The 22,796-nt window shown below is 39.9% G+C and overlaps 1 protein-coding gene across 6 annotated transcripts in view; it reads right to left on the minus strand.

Moving 5' to 3' along the window:
- The window catches only part of CPNE4 (copine 4), a 752,097-nt gene that overhangs the window by 475,477 nt on the left and 253,824 nt on the right, over window positions 1-22,796 (minus strand). Inside the window, exon 1 of one of the 6 annotated variants that reach the window (XM_054681029.2) lies at window positions 9,225-9,287. The exons of the other annotated variants lie outside the window; for them this stretch is intronic. Within the exon in view, the coding sequence (XP_054537004.1) occupies window positions 9,225-9,247 (23 nt within the window). The 5' untranslated portion in view covers window positions 9,248-9,287. Of the gene's footprint in view, window positions 1-9,224; window positions 9,288-22,796 lie in introns of those variants that run through there. 6 annotated transcript variants of the gene reach the window in all.

The following is a 22,796-nucleotide window of genomic DNA, read 5'->3' on the forward strand; positions in this document are numbered from 1 at the left end:
GAGGATTGAATGAAGGTATACAAAATGAAAAGAATACCCACACCCAGTCTCGAGTGAAATGGAGTAAATATTAGGTGTAACAACCTAACTATTGAAGAGTAATCTAAAAATATCAATTCTAGAGCAGACTTGGTATCTGTTTTATTTAAGGTTCATATGAAGATATTGTGTTGATAAAAATAATATCATTTATCAAGTACCTTCCATGTTTTGCAACTTCTAATACATTATTTCTAACCTTAATCACAATGCCATAATATAGCTATTATTCCTATTTTAAGGACAAGGAAACAAGCTCAGAGACCTTAAGCAACTCATCCATGCTTTACATGCAGGAAGTGACTGAGCTGGAATTTAAACAGGTTCATCTGGCCAGAAGCCCCATGATGTTTCCATATGAAGAAAAGAGTATATGTGCACATTTGTGCACATGGGCATGAATGTGCACAGACATGTACATTTTACACTGTCAGCTATGGGTTCAGTCAGATATGCCCATAAATTCGTTTATGAAGAAGAGCTCCCTAAACTTCTAATGATTTTTTCCTGGTGGTTTTATTTAGCTCCAAAAACTTATGTTTTTTTTCTTAAAAAAATCCCATAAAAATATTCATTATCAATACATCATATTGATGATATCACTCAAGAAGGAGATGTCTCACTCTAAGCATTATTATAAAAATTCACAGGCAGTCCACTTTTCTAGAAAAATATGCCAGTGATCCTTCTAGCCTTTTGCATCCTGGGATTATTAAACCAGGCTGCTGAGCAGCCTTGACACCTGCTCTGTGACCAATGCTCCAGGCTGTTTATTTTGGCCTAGAACTCTCAAAGTTGATGGGCCCTGCCCTCAGGAGGGAGGGTATGCACACAGAATGCAGTGGGTCACTGCGGAGCTGCCCACATCCTCTTACCTAATAGAAGGTGGACTTCAGCAGAATGCCTGTCTGGAGTCAGAGGTAAGAGCTGGCACTGGGTCACATGGCTGCTCTGTCTCTGTGGCATATGTCAGGGTCTGCAGGGTGTTTTATTAAAGGGAAAAATGCAATAGCTTCAAGGCACTAGCTTTCTTTCCCACAAAGCCTTGGACTATGTGGAGTCAAGATCCCTGAGGAACCTCTGCTCCTGGGGGAGGGGAGGTCCTGTTCTGTAAGCCTCCAGAGCTCATCACAGTCTGTCCCCATCCCTCCATGCTTGTTAAACACCCAGCATGGTTTTCAGAGGCCATGTTGATGCCATATGTTCATACCACTGAAGCATTTTACTGCCTAAGAAGAGGCATTTAGCACAGGGAAGAGCACATTGTTTTCATAGCTGGTTGGCTCTTAATACTTCCCCAGGAGGCTCCAGGTTCAAAGAGAGGGTGTCTGAGAAATTTGGGAAGATGCCAGCAAGGTGAAGGTTTTCAATGACACACTCCAGGATGTCAGTCAGGCAGGGAGAATGACCTAGGTCATTCATAACAGAATTTTTGTACAAAAGAGGAGAAAAAGAAGAGCCAGTGGAAAAAATTATGTATGCAGAGATTTCTTCTTTAGTGGCAGGTAAACATTTAGTTATGTAAGTAACTCTCACTTAATCAGGACTAATTTTGTCCCCTGGGGGTATTTGGCAAAGCCTGGAGATATTTTAAGTTGTTAACAACTGAGCTGGGAAAAGATGGGGAAGCTGCTATTAGGACCAAGTAAGTAAAGGTCAGGGATGCTACTAAACTTCCTATAATGCACAGGATAGCCACACAAATGATTCTAGGGCCCAAAATGTCAATCATGCTGAAGTTGAGAACCCTTGGGTTATGTTAACTCTAAACAGATAAGGAAGTGCCCTCTTTGCCTGCAGCCTCATTGCACTAGCAATTAAATTAGCCACATTCAAGGTAGTATAGGGAGGCATGGGGCGTGGCTTTGAAAAGTACTATCACCTGGCTATAAATTCTGAGTTTAAATCTTAGGTGCAGAACTTTCTAGCTCTATGGCCTTGGGCAGATTGCCTAACTTCAGTGAATCTCAGACCTCTTTGGCCAAATGCAGACAGAACCAGCTACACCTAACCTGGCGTGAAGTTTAAATTACATGGGATGACAAGAAAGCATTTAGCACCCTCTCTACACACAGCTACAAATAACCAGCACTGATTATTATGGTCCAACAAAGTGGGAGGAAAAAAGAACAAAATATGGTTTTTAAGAGAAATCTACCAAACGCTTCAGTAATCTGAGGAAATTTTAGCTTGAGTTTGACAGAAATCTCAAGAATGCTCAGAGTTGTGGCCTCTTTCTTTAGAGGGTTCCTTGACTCCTGCAATGTGAGCCTCACCATCATGTACTCACAGCTCACAGGGCACCTAATTGACATTTATTATTGTTGCTTTGCTCAGCCTGGGTATCTGGACACTTGTGTCCAGGTCCCCATTTTCAGTGGCCAGGCATAACCCCAGTGATGGCCCGGTCAGGGAGAAAAGATTGTCGATACATGATACTTAGGCAAATGTTCTCACAGTGCATGTAGTCAGAGGGGCCGTGACTCTCTTCATTGCTCCAAAGCTGAGCAAAATCAGGCCAGACATAGCCACATCTGCCTTTGGTCTGACACCCCTCCTCCCACTTTATAGCCAATATCTGCCTTAATGCTCTTACCTCTAGTTGTTAGAGTCCTGTCCTCAGGGGAACTCAAGAGCTCCCTTTTTTCCAAACCCCAAGAACTTCCTGGCACATGGCTTTTCCTGATAGCTTCAAAGGCACCCCAGTAGGGGAGCACCACACAGCATGAAGACAGCTGCTTACCCAACCTGCACAGACTGTCTCAAAGGACCTCCAAATTAAAGCTCCAAGGCTAGAAAATAGCTTGGAAACCATCTCCTCCGTTTTTCTTAGCTGGTGAAACTGAAGCTCAGAAACGGAAGGGATAGGCCTGCTGCTAGCCCACAGGGTGACTTTGTGCAAATTAGCAAAGTCACCCTACATGGATGGAGGCACTCTTGCCCACAGTAGATAGATCCCTTGTGCTTTAGAAAGGGGTTTGCTCAAAATCACAAAAACGAGTTGGCAGAGAACTGGGATCAGATTGACAACCTCTTTGCACAGACAGGATTAACTACATATGGAAAACAAGTAGCTCCTGAGCTCTTGCACAGGATTCCTTGTAAAAAAGCTTGGATTTCACACTCCGTTGCTGTTTTCCTTGTGGCCCTTTTAATGATGGAAAGGGAATGACAAACAATTGCCACATGTACATTCCTTAGAGACATTTCACACATAGCTGGTGGCCCAGAAAAACCTAGTACCTGCAAAGAAATGAGGAGGCCCTAGTAGCTGGAGAAGGGGAAACCCTAATCGCCTAGTTCAGAATCATCATTTAAGAAAGCAAAGTCAAACCCCAAAAGACAGTTTTGTTCTGAAATTGTAAACAGCCAGCATAGAATAGCTATGAGAGAATAGGGCCTCATTTCAAAGCAACTCATAACATTTTTCACTACTGTAATACTGCATGCGACTTCTGTGATGAAATCATATTATGAGGGACAATTTCAATTGGGATTAGAAGAAACATATACCACAGCTTAAGCAACAGGAGCCTGTGTCAAAAGTGTTCCAGTTAACACATCATCCCCTTTGTTCTACAGGCAACCTTATTACTCTTATCTTATCCTTTCATATTCTGAATTTCCCTTTCTGTACAACCTTGGTGATTTCTGCCCCCTGTATTGCCTTGGGAAGACTTCTTTCTGTTCCTTTATGGGACTGGCATGTCTAATCCTTAGGTCACAGGTCAGCAAACTTTTTCTATAAAGGGACAGATAGTACATTTTTTAGGCTTTGGGGCCCATATGGTCCCTGTCACAACTATTCAATTTTGCCATTGTAGCACAAAAGCAGCCAAAGGCAATATATAAAATCATGGGTCTATACCCTTGTATTCCAGTAAAGCTTTCTTTTGCTTTTTCGGTTTTTTTTTTTTTTTTTTTAGACAGTCTCGCTCTGTCACCCAGGCCGGAGTTCAGTGGTGTGATCTCCACTCACTGCAATCTCTGCCTCCCAGGTTTAGGAGATTCTCCTGCTGCAAACTCCTGAGTAGCTAGAATTACAGGCATGTGTCACGACACCTGGCTAATTTTTGTAATTTTAGTAGAGACGGTGTTTCGCCATGTTGGCCAGGTTGGTCTCAAACTCCTGGCTTCAAGTGATCTGACCACCTTGGCCTTCCAAAGTGCTAGGATTACAGGTGTGAGCCACTGCACCCAGCTAGCCTTCTTTATAAAAAGGTGGTACTAGATTTGGCTCCTTGGTCACAGTGTGCTGATCCTTGCTCTAGGTGGTACTGGGTGTGGGTGGGCAGAACCTGAGCTCAGCTTATAGACACAAGTTGTGAAAGCCACCAAGAGGCTCCTGGGCAAATAGAAATTAGCAGGTAAGATGGCAATGGTGGGAAGTCCTTCGTCTGATTCTATCCTTGACATCATTAAGCTGACAAGAAAATTAAACTGAGAAGATTGATGTAATGCAGTAAGAAAAGGGACTTACCTGGAGCATGGATGCTTCATTCTAAGATATATCCGAACACGAGCTTCCATGGCATCTAAGTACTATGACATTAATAAACCAAGAGTCTGCTAGTCAGGTGGTCTCCTTTACATTTCTTCAGGATACTAAAAAGACAACCACCAAAGAGAAGGTCCTAATAACAGCGGCATATTTAAGAATTCATGTATCTTGGCTGGGCACAGTGGCTCATGCCTGTAATCCCAGCACTTTGGGAGGCTGAGGCGGGTGGATCAGCTGAGGTCAGGAGATCGAGACCAGCCTGGCCAACATGGTGAAACCCCATCTCTACTAAAAATACAAAAATTAGCCAGGCATAGGGGTGGACGCCTGTAATCCCAGCTACTCAGGAGGCTGAGGCAGGAGAATAACTTGGACCCCAGAGGCGGAGGTTGCAGTGAACCAAGATCACGCCATTGCACTCCAGCCTGGGTAACAGAGCAAGACTCCATCCAAAAATAAAAAAAAAAATAAAAAGAATTCATGTATCTTGTATTTATTTAGGCAATTACATTGAGTTATACCTGAATAACCAGAAGTTTTATTTTGTTTTGGTGGTTGTTGTTTTTAGGAGTGAATAAAACACAAGGAAGATTTCCCAGAGGGCTAGGGTCTGGAAGACATTACATTGACCACATGCTTTACCCTTTATTGGGAAACAGGAAACCTCTGTTCATCCGTAACCAATAGACAGTAGCAGGAAGTCATGATGATATATCTTCAGACATCACAACTCTTCATTTGCTAATTATCAGAACCCAAGGTCAACTTTTTTTCATAATTAAAAAATGTTCAGTTCCCCAGATTAGACCATAATTCCTCCAAAGTAAAGATGGCATTTTATACTTCTTCGTATTATTACATCCTTGCCTAGTATTTTAGAATAATATAATAATTGCTAACATTTTGGGAATAATTATTCAGTGCCAGGCACTATTCAAAATGTTTTAAGTCCCTTCTCATTTAATAACCTCACAACAACCTATGAGTTGGGAACTCGTATTATTATTATTCCATATTGACAAATAGTGGCACTGGGACACAAAGAGTTTGTATATCTTGCCCAAAACAATGCAGCTAGAGGTGGTGGATCCCAGATTTGCACTCAGGCATCCCAGCCCTAGAGCCTGTGGTCCTAACTTCTGTATAATGCTGCTTACAATAATGCAACCAATATAGGTGATCAATAAGTATTTGGGGTTGTCAGTAGTGACTCTGAGAGGAGGGAAAAAAACAAAGTCTGAGTTGAAGCTCAGCCAAATTGTGCATAATTATCAGTAAACTCCTCCTGCTCCACTCTCCCATGATGTAGAGAATGTTACCCTTTCTTGAGGGCTCCTAAACACAGCTGAGCTCTAAGAGTGGCAGCTGCCAGTGAAGAGTCTTGGAAGACATGTCTGCAGCTCTGTAAAGAAAGCCCCTCCTTCAATAGCTGCAGGCTGGAAGGCCCTGGGAATATACCTACAGCCAGGAATGGAGCACCCTCTCAGAGCCTTCCCTAAGGGGACATGGGTAGAACAAATGGCCCCTGGGTCAGCCTACTCCTCCCCCCGAATGCTCCTCCCACCCCCACTCCTCATCTCTTTATCTCTCCAAGATCCTGTTTCTGAGAAGGGCAGGGAACAAGCACCCTGACTTTCCTAGTGACCAAGGTAAGGGCTAGGGTCGCCTGAGAAGGAGGAGGGAAAGAAAGAGGCACTATCAAGCTTGGGCTAGAAATTATGACTTTGTTCATCAGACCACTTGATTTTTTCCTCCTCAGTATCCAGATTATTTCCATTTTACTTTTTCTTTCTTTTTCCATTAAAATGTTTTCAATTCTATACACTATTTTAATCTCTCTCTTTGTTCTTTTTAACATTGACATTTGGGAGTAGAAAATGTAGTCTAATTATAGTTTTAATTGCATTCCATGGTGTATATAAGGAGGGTTATATTTCTATTGTCTTCTCATATATTGTGTTCTTGGCTTCTGTCATTCAAAAAATAGTTATTTAATGTTTTTGAGCAATAGGATAGCTTTTAATTATTTTAGTATTATATACTTCCAAAGTCATTGTATCATGTTAGGAGAAAGTCGTGTGGAAAAAATTTGACTTTTGTTTAACCAAGAATATTTTAAAATGGATCCTATTATTTTTGTAAAATATCTCCGTATTCTTAAAATTAATTTTATCTCTTATTTTTAAAGCTTTTTAAACTTCTGTTAAATCACTTCCAATGAAATATGGAACAAAACTGTTTGATTTATTCTGCTGCTCAAATATATAATTTATTTATCATTGCATTCTTTGCCTAACATATTTTTATAATAGGTTACAAAGATTCTCTGCATCTAATTATTTCAGAGTCAAAGAAGCTATACTCTGATCCTGGTTTATCTTTAATCTGCTGCAAAGATAATTTGGCTCAAATTATTGCGCATCTCTGGGCTTAGGTTTTTCGTATTTATTGGCTCAAATTATTGCACATCTCTGGGCTTAGGTTTTTCTTATTTATGACACAGAGAGTTAAATAAAATAATATCAAAATTTCCTTTTGACAACAGCATTCTAGGAGAGCTTACAGTGAGGCTTACATTTACCAGCAGGGATATCTTCCCCCTTCCTTTCTGCTAGAAGGTAACCCTTTCAACCAAGTTTCACCTGATAAAAGAAGGGAAGGAAAGCTCCAATAGACTCTAAGAATCAACTGCTGTCCTTAGAAGGAAAAAGAGTCCTCTCTTCTAATTCCTTAGACATACACACTCACACACACACACACCCAACACATATATCATGTACGATATGATGTCGGAATGTAAACTTTTCAATAATCAGTCAAAACGTACCAATTAAGAAATGTGTATCCTAAGCAGCTGGCAAATATTTGATAAAAGGATTGTTTTCTTTACTCGAGGACAAAAATCAAAAGGCCACAAGCAGAGGGACCTCAACAACCTATATCTCCCAAGCAATGCTGCTGATGAGGCTAAGCCATTGAAGGGATCAAATGGAACAATCACAGAGAAATGCCAGCCTCAGAGGGAATAAACAGAATCTTCAACTTCTACAGCTAGGCTGAAAACACAGCATCTCAGCTGGATTTTATGCAAGTCATTTCCATAAAAGATTCAGACATAAACCAAGAATTGGGGCTTCTCAGACACCTGAAAATATCCCCCATGGATTGGGGATATTGAAACTATATGATTTGAATTGGTTTCAGCTTATAACCATATATTTGCTATGAAAACATCCAAAAACACAGGTGAAATAAATGTACATATCAATGAGTAAGAAAATTGGAGACTTTTCCAGACTATATAATTGGACCATGTAAAAGACAAGATAACTTCTAAGATTCTTTCAATCCTGAGCTGTGCAATACAAATAAAGCAAAAATTCACTAGCATGCCACGTATTACACCCTGGATTGAACTCAATCATACTAGACCACTTAACCTAGGAATTCCAAACAAAATTCTTGACTCCCAGGCTCTCTGAGATATCCATTGTGTCAGACCATTAGCCTCAGAAGCATGCTTTGGCTTACCCTAGATCTTACAAAAATCAAAGTTTGGAATTTCAACCACCGATCTAGGACTTATATTTCAACATTCTCTCTTCAACTTAGCTTTCCACTGTCAGCAGGTTTTTGCCTGCAACATAAAGTGACCAATCTACTGATCAAGAATGGGTCTGAGATAGACTAGATGGCTCCCCTGAGCCCATCACCAGCTGAAGAGAAATGGCATTTGGGGGACACTGAAGAGGAGATGGCAGTGTCCAGGAGTGAAGAAGTCAGAGGAACCCTGAGAGAGAAAAACAGGTTCTCCTAGAACTTTACCTTGAAAAACTGGGGTAACAAAAATAAAGACCACTGCACTTTTATTTACATCAATTCCTGGATTGAAATTTTCTCTCCTCTTTGAATATTAAAATCCTATTTGGAAACCTAGTTTACACTCCTTCTCTATAAGTCTTTCTCAAACCCACCCATCTCACAAATTGGTCCGTTCTCAGGACTCAAAAGGCTTCTCCTTCATTCATCTAGCAGTCATATTCACACTGTCTTGCATCATCTCACATTCCCGTTTGGTGACATCATGTAACTATAACACTATTATCGCCTTTTCACATGTGTGTGCCTCAATTCTTAAATTTAATTTTAACCTTCCTCAGAGTGAAGTCCATCACTATTTTAGATTTTTTTCTCTAAGGCAGCAAATTGCATGTGGTAGGTGTTCAATATATGCTAGCCGATCACATGACTGAAGAAGGCAAGCAAAGAAGAAAGAAGGAGCTGGGGAAAGGTAATGCAGGACAAAAATGTCCCTCGGTAGCCGGAAGGTAGACCTGTTGTGAAGGAAAAGTAATCAAAATTCCACACAAGCTAATAAGAAACAGTACATTGTAAACAACTGAAAATGTCTGTTGAATTGAAGAAAGGCGGTAAGGAATGAGCAGATGGATATAAAGGAAGAAAAGACGAAAGGAAATGATAAAAGAGAAGAAAGTGGAGACGAGAAGGGAGGAGTGAGAGAAGATGGGAGAAGGGAAGAAAGAGAAGGAGAGAAGAATAGAAGGAAGGAAGGATGGAAAGGAAAATGGAAGGAGAGATTAAAAAGGAGTGGAAGAAAGGATGAAAAGAAGAGTAGGGAGAATGGAAAAAAAGAGGAAAAGAAAGAATAAAGGACAAGTCTTACCCTTGTATTTCTGGATCTTCCATTTTTATATACTTGTTCCCTTTCTATTTCCAAAACAGCTCTTGGTGTCTTAGAGGGCACGCGGCACCTAGTTCCAGGCTCGTTGATGCACCTACATAAAGCTGTATGTGAACCACATTCACTCTGATTTTGTGCTTCACTGGCCAGCAAACACCATCTCCTGAAAGTACAGCACCACCGATCCTGGGAAGTCAGCCCCAGAAAAGCTGCATTTCAAGGCTCAGGGTGTAGAACTCAAGGACATTTGGGCAAAAGCCTGGGATGTCACTGGCTCTCCAACAGGAGTTACAGTGGGAGGCCTTCTCCTCTTATTAGTGCCAAGGCATCACATGACATGCTCAGCCCACCGGCTTCCTGGGCAGCCCATCAGGGAATCAGGGCTCAGAGGCTCCACGGGGTGGGGGCAGGGGAGAATCTTTGAGGATACTCATTGGCACACAGCCATGCCTCCCTCACTGCCAACTCCCTGAGGCGCTGCTATCACTCCTCCTCCACCCACCCCTAAAGACCCAGATGCTTAACTCAGAGTGTGCCCCCAGACAACACAGGAAGGTTGGATGCCCAAATCTTGGCAAATGTACAACTCTTTGTGGCAATCCTAAAAAAGAGCCTACCCAAGACGTCTCCATTTGCTCCCTTTTCCCTCTAACAGAAATGCCATAGTGTGTGAGTGTTAATGTATATATTTTTAAAAAAGAATTTTGCCACATAGAAGACATCTATTGCTGAGACCAAGAAGGAGTTCTTGATGGGAAAAGAAGGTGTATGCTTTAGGGATGTCCATAAACCCCCAAAATCAGATGCACACAATTATGTGGGCTTGATTTTTCTGGTTAGAGAGTCCATAGTTTTTAGCAGTTTCTCCAAGGGAACTGTGGCATGAACAATATTTTAAAACTACTATCCTGTACTCCTGAGGAGAAGCAAAACAAGTTGTCAGGGGTTTGCTAATCAGGAAAAGAGTGATTGATTGATTAATTTGCCAACTGAGTTTCATGAAAATGCATTTTCTAGAATTAACCTATTTTGCTAAAATGACAACTGAATTTTGAAGTAGGGACTTTCTTCCCCTAGCACCCCTCATCTTTATGTCTATCTGTCTGTGTCCACCAGCTCTACAGCCTGTGTCTGCTAGGAAAGACCATTTAAACTTGTAACACTTCATTAAGCACATTTCCACCACCATCACAACTCTCTACATTAAAGCAAACCAGTTCCAAATGGGCAAGCCTTGGAAATGCTCTCATATCTGCCTATCCAAACTCATGCTGCAGAAATAAAATGGGCAGCTTTAGAGGAGATTATGGCTTTAATATACCACATCATTGTCATGAAATTGAAAATATCACTGAAAGAATAACCAGGGATATACATGAAATATTTAAGCATGCCCTAATATAGCACTGCTGGGACCTGAAGAGTGATTCGATTGCTACAGAATAAAATGAAGCTTAGAAAAATTAGGGCGATGCACTTGAGCAACCACCAAAACGTGAAATAATGGGAAACTCTGCTTTATCAAGAACTTTTTAAAAAGCTGTTTGCAGACTCTGCAGCTGTTAATCACTCTTCACATATGGCATGGCTGTCACCTTTATGAATCATGTTTTAACTTGAAAAGATTTTCCTTTATTACCTTTCCATTTTCACATTCCTAAGGAGTTGTGAAGCAAACAAAAAAAAAATAGGAAAAGCTCTGAAGTTCTCAAAGCCAGGAACAATATTTACAAATAAAACAAGCAAGAAAGCATGTTGAAGTTTTAAATTATGTCCAATTTTGTGAGACCAAATATTAGCATCTTCACTTCCAAGCTACAGAAACAGTCTCATTTCTTATTAAAAAAAAAACTTCTACACTAAGACTTTACCTTGATTGCACATGAAATCTAAGCCCACCCTGGTGAGTAGGAGAAATAGTCATACAGCTATTGTTTTAAAGTTTAAATCAATTTGATTCAAATTAATAGGTACAGTATTGCATAAATCTGTGACAAAATGCATCTGAAAAATAAATTTGATGAATGATGATATATATTATTGAGACATATAAAGATCTACATATACAGGAATAGGAAAGGTTTACAATCATATAGTTTGTCCATTTACTTTTAAAAACAGAATAATAAAGGCAACTGATAAAAAAAATTCAGCATTCAGGAAAATTCAGCATAATGCTCTCCCTTGACCCAATGATGCCACTTTACTGAAATGCAATATTAGCCAAATTCATGCTTTTGATTTGCAGATCAAAAAGCAATCCCTCTGCTTTTTGTTTTTGAGTAATGGTTCTCAAAAGTTCTAATAAGAATTAGAACTGTCAGAAACAAAAAGTCTGAAAAGGAACAAAGGCTGCCCTTCAGCCATGAGGACCAGACAGTCTATTTATGCAACATTCCTGTGTCTATCTGTCTGTCCGTGCCCACTAGCCCTACAGCCTGTGTCTGCTGGGAAAGGCCATTTAAACTTGTGACGCTCATTAAGGACATTCTCACCACCATCATGGATCTCTAAATTAAAGTCAAACCGATTCCAAATTGGAACTTAAAGGTACAAGAGTCAGAACGCGGCACAAACTGCATCATGCCAGTGTCAGTCCCATCCTGTTCCTCTTACCCTTCTCTTCCCAAATGGAAAAAAGTGACCTGTGTCCTGCACATGGGAGACAAGAGCTTGTGAAGGGCTTTCCCCCTCCTCAGCCCCAGGTTGTTCACTGCCTGCCTGCTTTCAGCCATCCCATCCTGCCATAGAGAGTAAGTCACTTACCACAGATGGGAGGCAGGCAGGGCTGCTCCGTCTGAATCCCAGCACTCTGAAGGCTGGAGTGCCTGAGAGGAAAACTCTGGGTGCAGCCTGGGATTCTGATGTGGAGGCTGAGGCTGGGGCTCTGCTCACACCTCAGCAGAGACAGCGTGCCTCCCTCTAAAATGTCTAAATTAATAAATGATAACCCCATGGTCAAATCTGTGGAGCTGAGCTGAGAGAAACCCCGGCTGTCTTCTCAGGAAAGGGGGACTGCGGGAACTCCAGTTCCTGAAGGGTGGCATAGTATATGCTTTGAATTGGGAGTCAGCTACCTTAATCATATCATAAAGCATGAACATTTCTTTCAGGATCACATGTTTTACACTTTTTTTCCCTGGGGGATGGAAGGAGGACAATAAGAGCTAGATGATCACCATCATCTCCGCCCCTCCAAGTAATTCATCCATAGCTCTCCAACTCCCTAAAGAGTAATTTTGGAAACCAGTGGAAGTGTGATTTTCGCCTATGATTTTGGTACATGAGTGAAGGCACTCACAGCAGGTCATCACAGGACACTGTTAACCCTAGCCCCGCACATCTGGAACATGCCCAAAATTGCACCCACACACGAGGAAGTCTCAAATGTTGCTGAACACAAACAATAAACAGTATGTTCTTCAACCCCACTTCCATAAGCCAACTCAGAACAAGCACGAAGCACAACTTTGATGCTCTCAACTCTTAAATCCCCTTTTTTCTCTCCAGGTAAGATTCTTGATAGCACTGTGACAGCAGATGGTCATGCTTTTTGTACCTGCCTGATAATTCTAGCTGATGCTAAATAAATCTGACTGATGGTGATTCAAGAGACTGTGGCTGTCACATTGGCACACTGGGATGCAGAGAATCAAAAGTGTTTACGTTTGCCTCATCACCTCTGTTGCTAATATTATGTAGAATGGTCATGCAAGAAGGATCCTTAGAGATTAAATAAAACACATTGATTTTATAAATGGGTAAATGGAACCCACACCATAAGTCATTCATCTAGAAATATATAATCATTCATGCCACAAGTACCTACTGTGTGCAAGATCCTCACAATGCATAGCAACAAAGTTCTACTACTTAGCTATTTGGCCCATAGTTCATATTTCAGAATAATAGTCCTTTGGATTTTTTGAACCCTATATATGTTTCCTATGTAGGTTCCTGGAGATGGCCAAATAAAAATTTGCTCCAAATGCAGGGGTTGTCTAACTTTTTCTATCAGGAATCAGATAGTAGGCGGTGCACATCATGTGGTCGCTGTTTCAACTATTCAGCTCTGACATTATAGGGTGAAAGAAGCTATGGACAATGACAGGTATGACAGTATTTCTACAAAACTTTATTTATGAAAAAAGTGTGCATACTGAAATTGACACATGTGCTACAGATTGCTGATCCCTGTTCTACTGGATCTCATTTGACAATGACCTTTTTTGGGCTGCAGACTTCAAGTTTGCCTTAATCAGATCTTATTTTACCTCAAACCTCCCTATTCTTAGAAGTTAAAAATGTATGTATAAAGGAAAGAAATCACAGAACAAGGAGCTTAGGAAGTAAACTTTGTAACCACCTATTGGAAGTATTCACAAAACACAGGAAGGGAATCGGATTCACAAATAGAACTGTTTCTCTCCATCCAAGCAAAGTGGAATAGAAGTTTCGATCTAAGTAACCAAGAACCAGGCCTCCCAAATTGGATATTACCTCTTCTCCCCAGCATAGGGAAGATGATGTTCCCATGGGATTAGGCAGGTCCCTATTATTCCACCCCATAGAAAATAACTGTCAACCATTTCTGCTGAAGACAGCAAGTCTATTTCCAGGCTGCTTAGCTTGACTGGCAAGTCAAATACAGGGCAGACATGGACATGTAGGATCAGAAGGCAGGTCTGGTCTTCCCTGAGCCCATTCCCTGGGCAGGGGTAGGTGAGTAAGGAACAAGGAGACCCACCTATCTTCCCTGTTTGTGCCTGCTTTAGAGAAAAGGAGTTCTTAAAAGCAGCCCTAGCAATCTGTGAAACCAACAGGGTTCATCATTCAGAGTGAGAATATGCATTGTTCCCATGGAACCATTGAGTCAAAATTTGAGAATTCTTGACAAGTAACTCACAACTTCTTAAAGAATAAGAAACTCAGGTAAAAGAGTTCCCAGGAGGTGGCCCCTCATGGGACAGCACAGATTCCTGCTTGATGTTGCATAAAAAAACAGGTATAACTTGCCGTACAATCACTGATGCTTGGACCTTCCTGCAAGTGCTTCTCTCCAGAAATGGATTTCCTGTACACAAAGATGCTATACAAAAAATAATAATAATAATAATCCACGCTGCCTGAGGTCAGCTGGCAGAGATGCTTCACAGTGAATTTCAGCTTCTACTAAAATGACAAATGATCATCTGCACTTTTTTGACTTGTTTGGTGGTGAGTTGTGCCTGATGTCAAACATCTGGATAAAAATTTTAAAAGTTGTTCAGCAAACCAGTGATCTAGATGTTTGGTGTCAAAAAGACAAAACAGTCAGATAACTATCTGATTCCCTGTTTTCTAACTTCTTATCCAAGGATCTGCTACATCCATATAATCACAGTAACCTTACTGCAGCAGCCCCCGTCATTCGCTTGTTTCCATAAAAATAAAAGGCAATCTGAGTTCATTGATCACCGATTGAGAACCACATGGAATTATGTCAGCTCCGATTCAGTTGAATTTACTCAGTTAAACTTAATGATGCTATAAAGCATTCAGAGTCAGCCAGAGCATCAAAGTGTCTGAACAACCACGGACCATTACACACCAAGATAAAATATCTATAGAACATCTCATTCCCATCAGACAACAAATTAAAATGAGGGGAAAGGGCAGTATTTCAGTTGTTAACCCATAATTCAGCTGCCAACATTATATAAAAGCCTCACGCACTCTAGTCCAATCGTTCATCTTTTTTCTCTTGCTTTAATGAGGCAGCAGAAGTGATCCCTCAGCCTGCTTTCTGGGGCTTCCTTTGCAGTGCCGTGTATCCAGAGAAACTCAAACACAATGCTGCTCACAAACTTTTATGAGCTGTTATCTTCACCTTCAGCTACATCCTTCAAGGGATAATAAAGCCACTACATCTTAGTTTGGTCCGTGATTGATACTTTAATTGTTGCTTTTTAAAATAAATAAAGATTTAAATATTTCAAAAGGCAATTGCAAAGCAGATCAGCCTTTTATTTAGCAAGTCACCATCACAAGACATACAGGCTAAGGCTTAAAAGAAGCCCTTGGGTTTAAAACAAATGTTTAGGAGGAGATGAGAAGTTTCTCATCTTTGATGGCTACAAAAATCATCAAAACAAATTCAGGTTCAGAGTCTAGAAAAGATGTTACTATTTGCAGCATGGGTCTGATACAGCAGTTCTTAACGGGTAAATTGCTTTGTTTTAATTTATAATACAGTAAATATTGATAGATTTAATACACATGAACAAAAGCTCTTTGGGGTCTTCAGTAATTTTTTTTTTTTTTTGAGACACAGTCTTGCTCTGTTGCCCAGGCTAGAGTGCTGCAGCGCAATCTTGCCTCACTGCAACCTGTGCCTCCTACCTTCAAGAGATTCTCCTGCCTCAGCCACCTGAGTAGCTGGAATTACAGGCACACACCACCACGCTGGGCTAATTTTTGTATTTTTAGTAGAGATGGGGTTTCACCATGTTGGCCAGGCTAGTCTCGAACTCCTGACCTCAAGTGATCTGCCCACCTCGACCTCCCAAAGTGTTGGGATTACAGGTGTGAGCCATTGCGCCCGGCCCTGGGGTCTTCAATAGTTATTAAGAGTGTAAAGCACCCTGTGGATCAAAAGTCTGAGCACCTATGTTTTAGTGGAAGGACTGTACATTTTGGAGCAAAATGGTTTTTAAGGGTTTTATTTGTCTCCTCTGTCTCCCACTTGCTGTGTAATCACAGCCAATTTACTTGGCCTCTCTGGTCTTCCATTTTTTATATATCAGGCTAATCACCCTTATAATTATTTGCTCAAGCATGTCTTCGTTGCTGAAATATAATATCCAGAAGGTCAGGATTATGTCTGTTCATTCATCCCACATTACCAAAGCCTAGTACAGCACATTACATGATACATGATAGGGTCTCAATAAATAATCATAAATTGATTGACAGGGTGGCTGTGAGTCTTAAATAGAATAATGTGTATAAAGTGCCCCATAAGGTACCTGGCAGATGGCAAATGTCATAGGTGCTCAGTAAATGCCAGATCCCTTTCTTTACCACTAATGCTGTTCTCAGTGGTACCACACAGGAGACAAAATTCATGGCTTGTCTACATAAAGTAAATATTTAAGGCATTGGTTCCCAAAGTGTGGTGTCCAAACTAGTAGCATCAGTATCACCTTTAGAAGTTGTTAGAAATCAAATTATTTTACTCCTACCCTAGACCCACTGAGTTAGAAATTCCACAGGAAGGGCCCATCACTTCGGGTTTTAACAAGCCCTCCAGGAGATTCTGAGATTCTGATTCATCCTCAAGTTTGAGAACCATGGCTTGAAGATAGTATTTTATGCCAGTAACATTTTAGACTTTCGTAACAGAGAGATACCCAATATGTTGTCTAATGCTGGCAGCCTAAGATCCTTTTGGGACAAGGGCAGGGGAAACAAAGTCAAATACAATAAATTTCTGCTGCTGGTCTTGTAGGGTGGAATGATTGATTTTGTATTCTGGTTGTGTTCCTGGGGCCAGTACTAAACATACCTTTCATTTGAAATAAAGCTGGAACCATTAGAAACAGAGGAAGTTTTATCTTAGAGAAACTCCAGCATAACCCTTGAGTCACCTTTTGTGACTGGGCATAAAATTTGTGAGTAGGAACAGACAGAGAGGAGAGGAGGAAAGGGAGAAGAAGGGTAAATGATTCAGTAGCTATGAAAAGCATACATTTTGTTGCTGATATCTACCATACCTTCATAAACACACTTCTAATTTTCACAATTCCCCTGCAACACAGCAAACCATTACCATTAGGGTAATTAACTACTAATAAGCCTCTAGTTTGTGAGAGATGCCACCAGCAAATAAAGGTTGCAATTTGAGTAATTTCCAAGTGACAACAAGCTTCACAGCCATCCTATAACATAGACACAATCATTATTCTCATTTTCTGTCTATGAAAACTGAGCTTCAACAGGTTAAGCAGAGCTGAAATTCAAACCTAGGAATTCCTGACTTAAAATTTATGCCATTCACCAATAAACAATCTTACCTACCTACATACGACACACAGAATAGTCTTGCAAATATAGTGGAGCACATTTGAGGTGAGGACTGTGATTTAAAGTCAATGCATAAAGTACAACACACACATAGTCAAAATAATCCTTGAAAAATATTATAAATTTTTCATGAAGTACAATATATGTTGTATTACAGATACAACTATGTGCAGTAGTAATATGTCTATATAACTTCATATATCAATTTGGATTATATGATAAAGTCAATAATCAAAATATAATAAGAGTATTTTTAATAAATGAGAGCAGGTGTAGAATAGATTTTGAGTAAGTTAAAAGCATGCTTTGCCTGGATGCAGGATATTTGCTAACAGAATGGAGATGCACCCAGAGTGACAGAGGGAGTATCCTATGTGCCAAAAAAGTTCTAGGTTCTCTGGAGTCATATCAAGAAGTGTGATATACAACTGCTACTTGGAAAAGCTTGCAACATGCTACAGACATGGTCATATCTATGAATAACCATGTTACAAGGCACACAATGCAGGGGCTGAAGCATAGCCAGACCATGAGAGGGTATGGTAAAGAGAATTAACTTCAACTTGGAGAATCCAAGGCCAAGAAGCAAAGATCTCATGAAGCATGGACTGGATAAATGTGCCCTGGTCTGAATTGGAATAGGGATACCCTAAATTTCGTTCCTCTTCTTCCCAGTTGCCAGTGCTTTGACAACTGACCAAATTATTTATAAAACAGTACTATTAATATCTAACCCACAGAATATATACTTCTAGTGACTGTGTATGTATTTATATTTATATAATTAAATAATTTTATTTTTCTGCAAGATAAATGCATATTATCTGAAATAAATTAACATTACTTTTTAAAAGAAGTACTATATCCCATTTTAAATCTTCTCAGGATGGATGGAGAGCAAGGTTGGGAAAGTAGGAAAAAAACATTGAGTGCATACATACAGTGAGTCAAGGCCTCTCTTCTGCCTTATAGCCTTATATATATGGTTTAATCTCCATTTTTACAAATGAGGAAATAAGGCAGACAGGTTTAGTAATTTCCCCCAAAGCAAAATAGCTATTAAGTGCCAGAGCCAGCATTCAAACTAAGTATACTTACTTTTAAAGCTTAAGCCCTTATCATAACAAAACTTAACATATATTTGTCTTTATCAAACTGCATTGCAACCCCGTGATTTCTTGGCACATTTCCTGATATGAGTGAGGAAGAAAGAAACAGCTTATTTCATTCTGTCAACCAAAAGTTTTTGAGCAACTACTAGGTACCTAGCACTGTTTGGGGTTCAGTTGTGAGCAAGACAGAGAGAGTTCTGACCCCCTGAAGCATGAAGTGGAGAGGAGAGGGGAGTGTGGTGTGGCATGGGCCAGAGAAGAACCCCAGGCCCAGGAGTGAAGAAGCCTTTATTCTCACTGCTGTAACTAGGCCACCAACGAGCTTGAGCAAGTCACTTCACCTTGCTGAGTCTCTTTTTTCTTATCTGGAAAATGGGAGGGGTGTGCATAATTTTATGGGATTGCCAAGTTCTCACATTCTCTTATTCCATAAGAGCCATTTATTTCCCCATCTTTTTAAAATTAAATCAGGTTAGGAGCTATCATGAGTGTTATTAGTTGCCAAAAAATCAACTATTTCCACTCTTTTCCTCTTATCATGCCTTTTCTCCAATACGATTCACAATCAGTCATGTCACAGGACGTAAAGGCCACCAAGCAAAAGAAATCTGACAATGGCTTCTCGGGAGCTCTGCAGTCTACCTGGCCAGATAATGTTAACACACATGATCAAAGGTGTCCATCCCTAGTTTCACATTAGCACAATGTCAGGTGCAAAACTCCTTGACTTTTCCATTTTGACACTGAAATTTATATCTCTGAGTTACCTGTTGAATCAACTGCTCCAAAGATAACAAAGACATCACCTCAGTCATCTTGCAATGCTAGTGGCTGCTAACATATTAAAAGCCTTCTTTGTCTTTAATGATAATGATAAAGTATTGTTTTTGGCCATTCTATTGCCCTTATTATTTTTCATTTTTATGGATATTTGTATGAAATACACCTTTCAATATTTTTAAAACAGAGTTCTTATTTAGATTGTTTCAGACCCATCACTTAATGGTAAAGGTTCGTGGTTATATTTCTATTACATTTCCTTCCAAATCATTTTCTGTTTAAATGAATTAAGTCAATGATTTAGGCATTTACTTCATGATATTGATGAAATTACTACATACAGGGCATGGTGCAAGTTGATTAGATTTGAGAATCTCTATTAGCACTGTTAAGAATACATACAAACCAAAGTGCCTGCTGAATGAGATGCCACGCCCTCCACTTCTCCCTCAAAATTACCTTCTGTCCACCTGTTTCCTTGAAATACAGGGAGAGGAAAAACACCTTAGTATAACAGGACTTGTAAAGGACCACTTCCCAGGTCCTTTGAGACAAACCAAATATTTCCTTCTTTATCTCTTACCTAGCATCATTTGTTCATCTTTCTCCTCACACTTAACAGCACAATTTCAATGTTTCTTTTCACCAGTCTGCCTGTGCCTCAAGTTTTTATGTTTATCCCCAGTGCCTAGCACAGCTTTTGACATAAATGCTGTGACCAATTATTATTCAACAGATAGATGAATGAGACCCTTCTGCTGAGGGGGAAGGGGTAAGAGATGGGGGAAGGGATAAGAGATGGGAGAAGAGGCCCATTTAAAAATAAAATGGTGATAGCAAATAACAATCACAGTGAACCTGTGTTAAGCTCCTATTGTGTGCCAAGCATTGTATATATTATTGCTAACCTTTAACAAAAAGGAAAAATGGCAAAAGTAATTTTATTTTCTCTTATAGATCTGCACTGTTTCAATAGGGTAGCCACTACCCACATAGGAGCATTAAGCACTTAAAATGTGGCAAATCTGAATTAAAATGTGCTGTAAGTATAAAAATACATGCTAGATTTCAAAGATTTAGTACTAGAAAAAAAGAATATAAAATATCTCAATAATCTCTATATCGATTACAGGATTATTTTTTAAATTTTGTGTTAAGTAAAATATATTATTAATTTTTCTTTCTTTTTTTTTTTTAAAGGGTGAAGTTTGGGGAGAACTCCCAAGAGAATGGGCACAGGAAGTAGCATTTATCTACGCACTAAAATGCCAGACACTTTTAAACACCTCACATTTACAACAATTACTAGCCCCATTTTCCAGATCCTAATACTCGGGTTAAGTGATTCACTCAAATGCCTGGATCTTGAAAACTGTAGCCCAAATTTAAACAAGGTATTTCCGGATTCAGAGTTCTTCTGATAACAGGCCCAAGTGTAAGGAAACAAAGGGCGATCAGACCCCAGAAAGGCCTGTCACGAGGAGTTTTGAGAGCAGTCAGACTGTCCAGCCGCGGAGCAACCTAAACAGGCACTGGAAGACACCACCAGATACTCAGGGCAAAACCTTTTGTCCCCTCTCCGCAGCGAGGCAATCCAGGCCGGAGAGTCAGATGCACCTGAGAAAAGCAATACCCCCAGGGCATATCTTGGGGTTGGGTCAAACTCCATTCCTTATCCTAGAAGCCCGGCTTATGGGTCCCGGAGGTTGACTCTGCTAGTGCTCCGGCGCCCTCTAGCGATTGTCCATTCCAATGCCAGCTCTCTCTAGTCCGTCCTTCTAGACTCACCAGCTCCTAGGGCTTGCCCTTCCGTGGACCCCTGCCAGGCTGATTTTGCTCCTCCCCTACCTCAAGGTGCAATGAATTGCCCTACACTTGGATAAGAAAGAGGTCTTCTGGTCAATAAGCCTTAAACCTGAGCTTTCTAAAGTTAATCCGAAATACTGTATTTTCCCCCTGACATTTCCAAGGAGAAATTTCTCTAGTTTCCTAAGTAATAAGAAAAACAAAGTTAGAAATACTGTGTTCTGAGCCAAAGATGTAAAAGCAACATTTAAGAAAGTTTGTTCTTTTTGAATAACGCTTTAATTTAAAACAGAATAAAGGATTTCCCTGTGTGTTCCTGGAACTGTAAACACTCATAAACTCTCTTTGTTTACTTTATTGACTCAATTGTGACATTTAAAATAGAAAGCTAGTCTATGCATGAGCAACTTTTTACAGAACATGCACATTAACAGAGATGGCTGCAGACAATGACTTTGTACAAATTCGATCACATTTATTGGGTAAATATTGCACTGGCTCCAAGAGACAGCAATGTAATAAGTCCCAAGCCTACTCCTCCTAACACTCTAATGGAGGTGGGAGACACCCCCGCAATCATCCCTAACTCATACTTAATAAAGATCAGCAGTGCACATGGTGCCAGCGATTGGCGCCACTGCTGTAATTATCTCCAGGGAACTTGAGTTTCTTTATGAGGGGAGTAATCAGAAGGGTTGTTGAATGAGTCTCCTGATTTTGAGAAGTCACTTATTTGAGCTTTAGTTTCCACATTTGTCAAATTAAATTGCTAGAGTCAGTAGATGATCCCCAAGCTCTCTTCCAGTTCTGAGAGTCACAGAACATGCACATTAACAGAGATGGCTGCAGACAATGACTTTGTACAAATTCAATCACATTTCTTGGGTAAATATTGCACTGTTGAAAGTTGCTGATCACAGTTTAGAGATGAGTCCATCACAGATCAGCTTAAATGGGCTCCCCTTCCAGCCCTATGACTAAAATAATAGGACTGGAATAAACTTTCCCAAAGAAGGCATCCTTATCACTTTCTTATTTTTGAGACTTGCCTTCCAACCCTCAATATTTACTGAGCTAAAAGCTGATGGTTCCCAAGAGGGTTTCCAAAGAATACAGCAGACAAATAAAGGACTTCCCAGGATGTGCTGATTTAGGAGAAAATATATCCAATATATCACATATATTTAGTAGTTCATACAGCAAACAGAAAGCTACCACATAACTGCAGTTTCTAGTACAGAAAAAGAAAACCTGAAAGTATATGTAGGCACTAATATGTTTTTATTATGCAGTCACAAGTTTAGGAGATATTCACTGAGTTTAACACTAATTGAGGCCTTACTATAGACTATTTCAAATAACATAGAAAAGATGATGCATCTTACCTGACCCATTTATTGTGCTTGATTTTTGGATTTACCATCAACTATCACATAAATACTTTATCCAAAAAATGGATGTGTAACCCCAACCTAAATTATTATCATAATGTGCTTCCCTGAAAAGAAAATATTATAAGATTTTGGGGACATCTTAAAAAGAATTAAAATCAGTAATCTATTCTTTGCCATCTACATTCAATCAGGAGAAAGGCAACTGTATTATTACATGTTGGAAGATCAGTTTTAATGCACCAAAGAATGGTCTTGAACTATGTGACATTTTATTTTGAATGCATTTAAATTTTTCTATTTTGATATTTTGTAAATCTAGTGTACTGGCTACTGTTGCCAAGGAAATATGACTTTGGGTTACTGAATGGATCTGCAAAGGTTTTTGTTTTTCTTTTAAA

Source organism: Pan troglodytes, chromosome 2 (genome assembly GCF_028858775.2).
Source record: "Pan troglodytes isolate AG18354 chromosome 2, NHGRI_mPanTro3-v2.0_pri, whole genome shotgun sequence".
Classification (NCBI taxonomy): Eukaryota; Metazoa; Chordata; class Mammalia; order Primates; family Hominidae; genus Pan; species Pan troglodytes.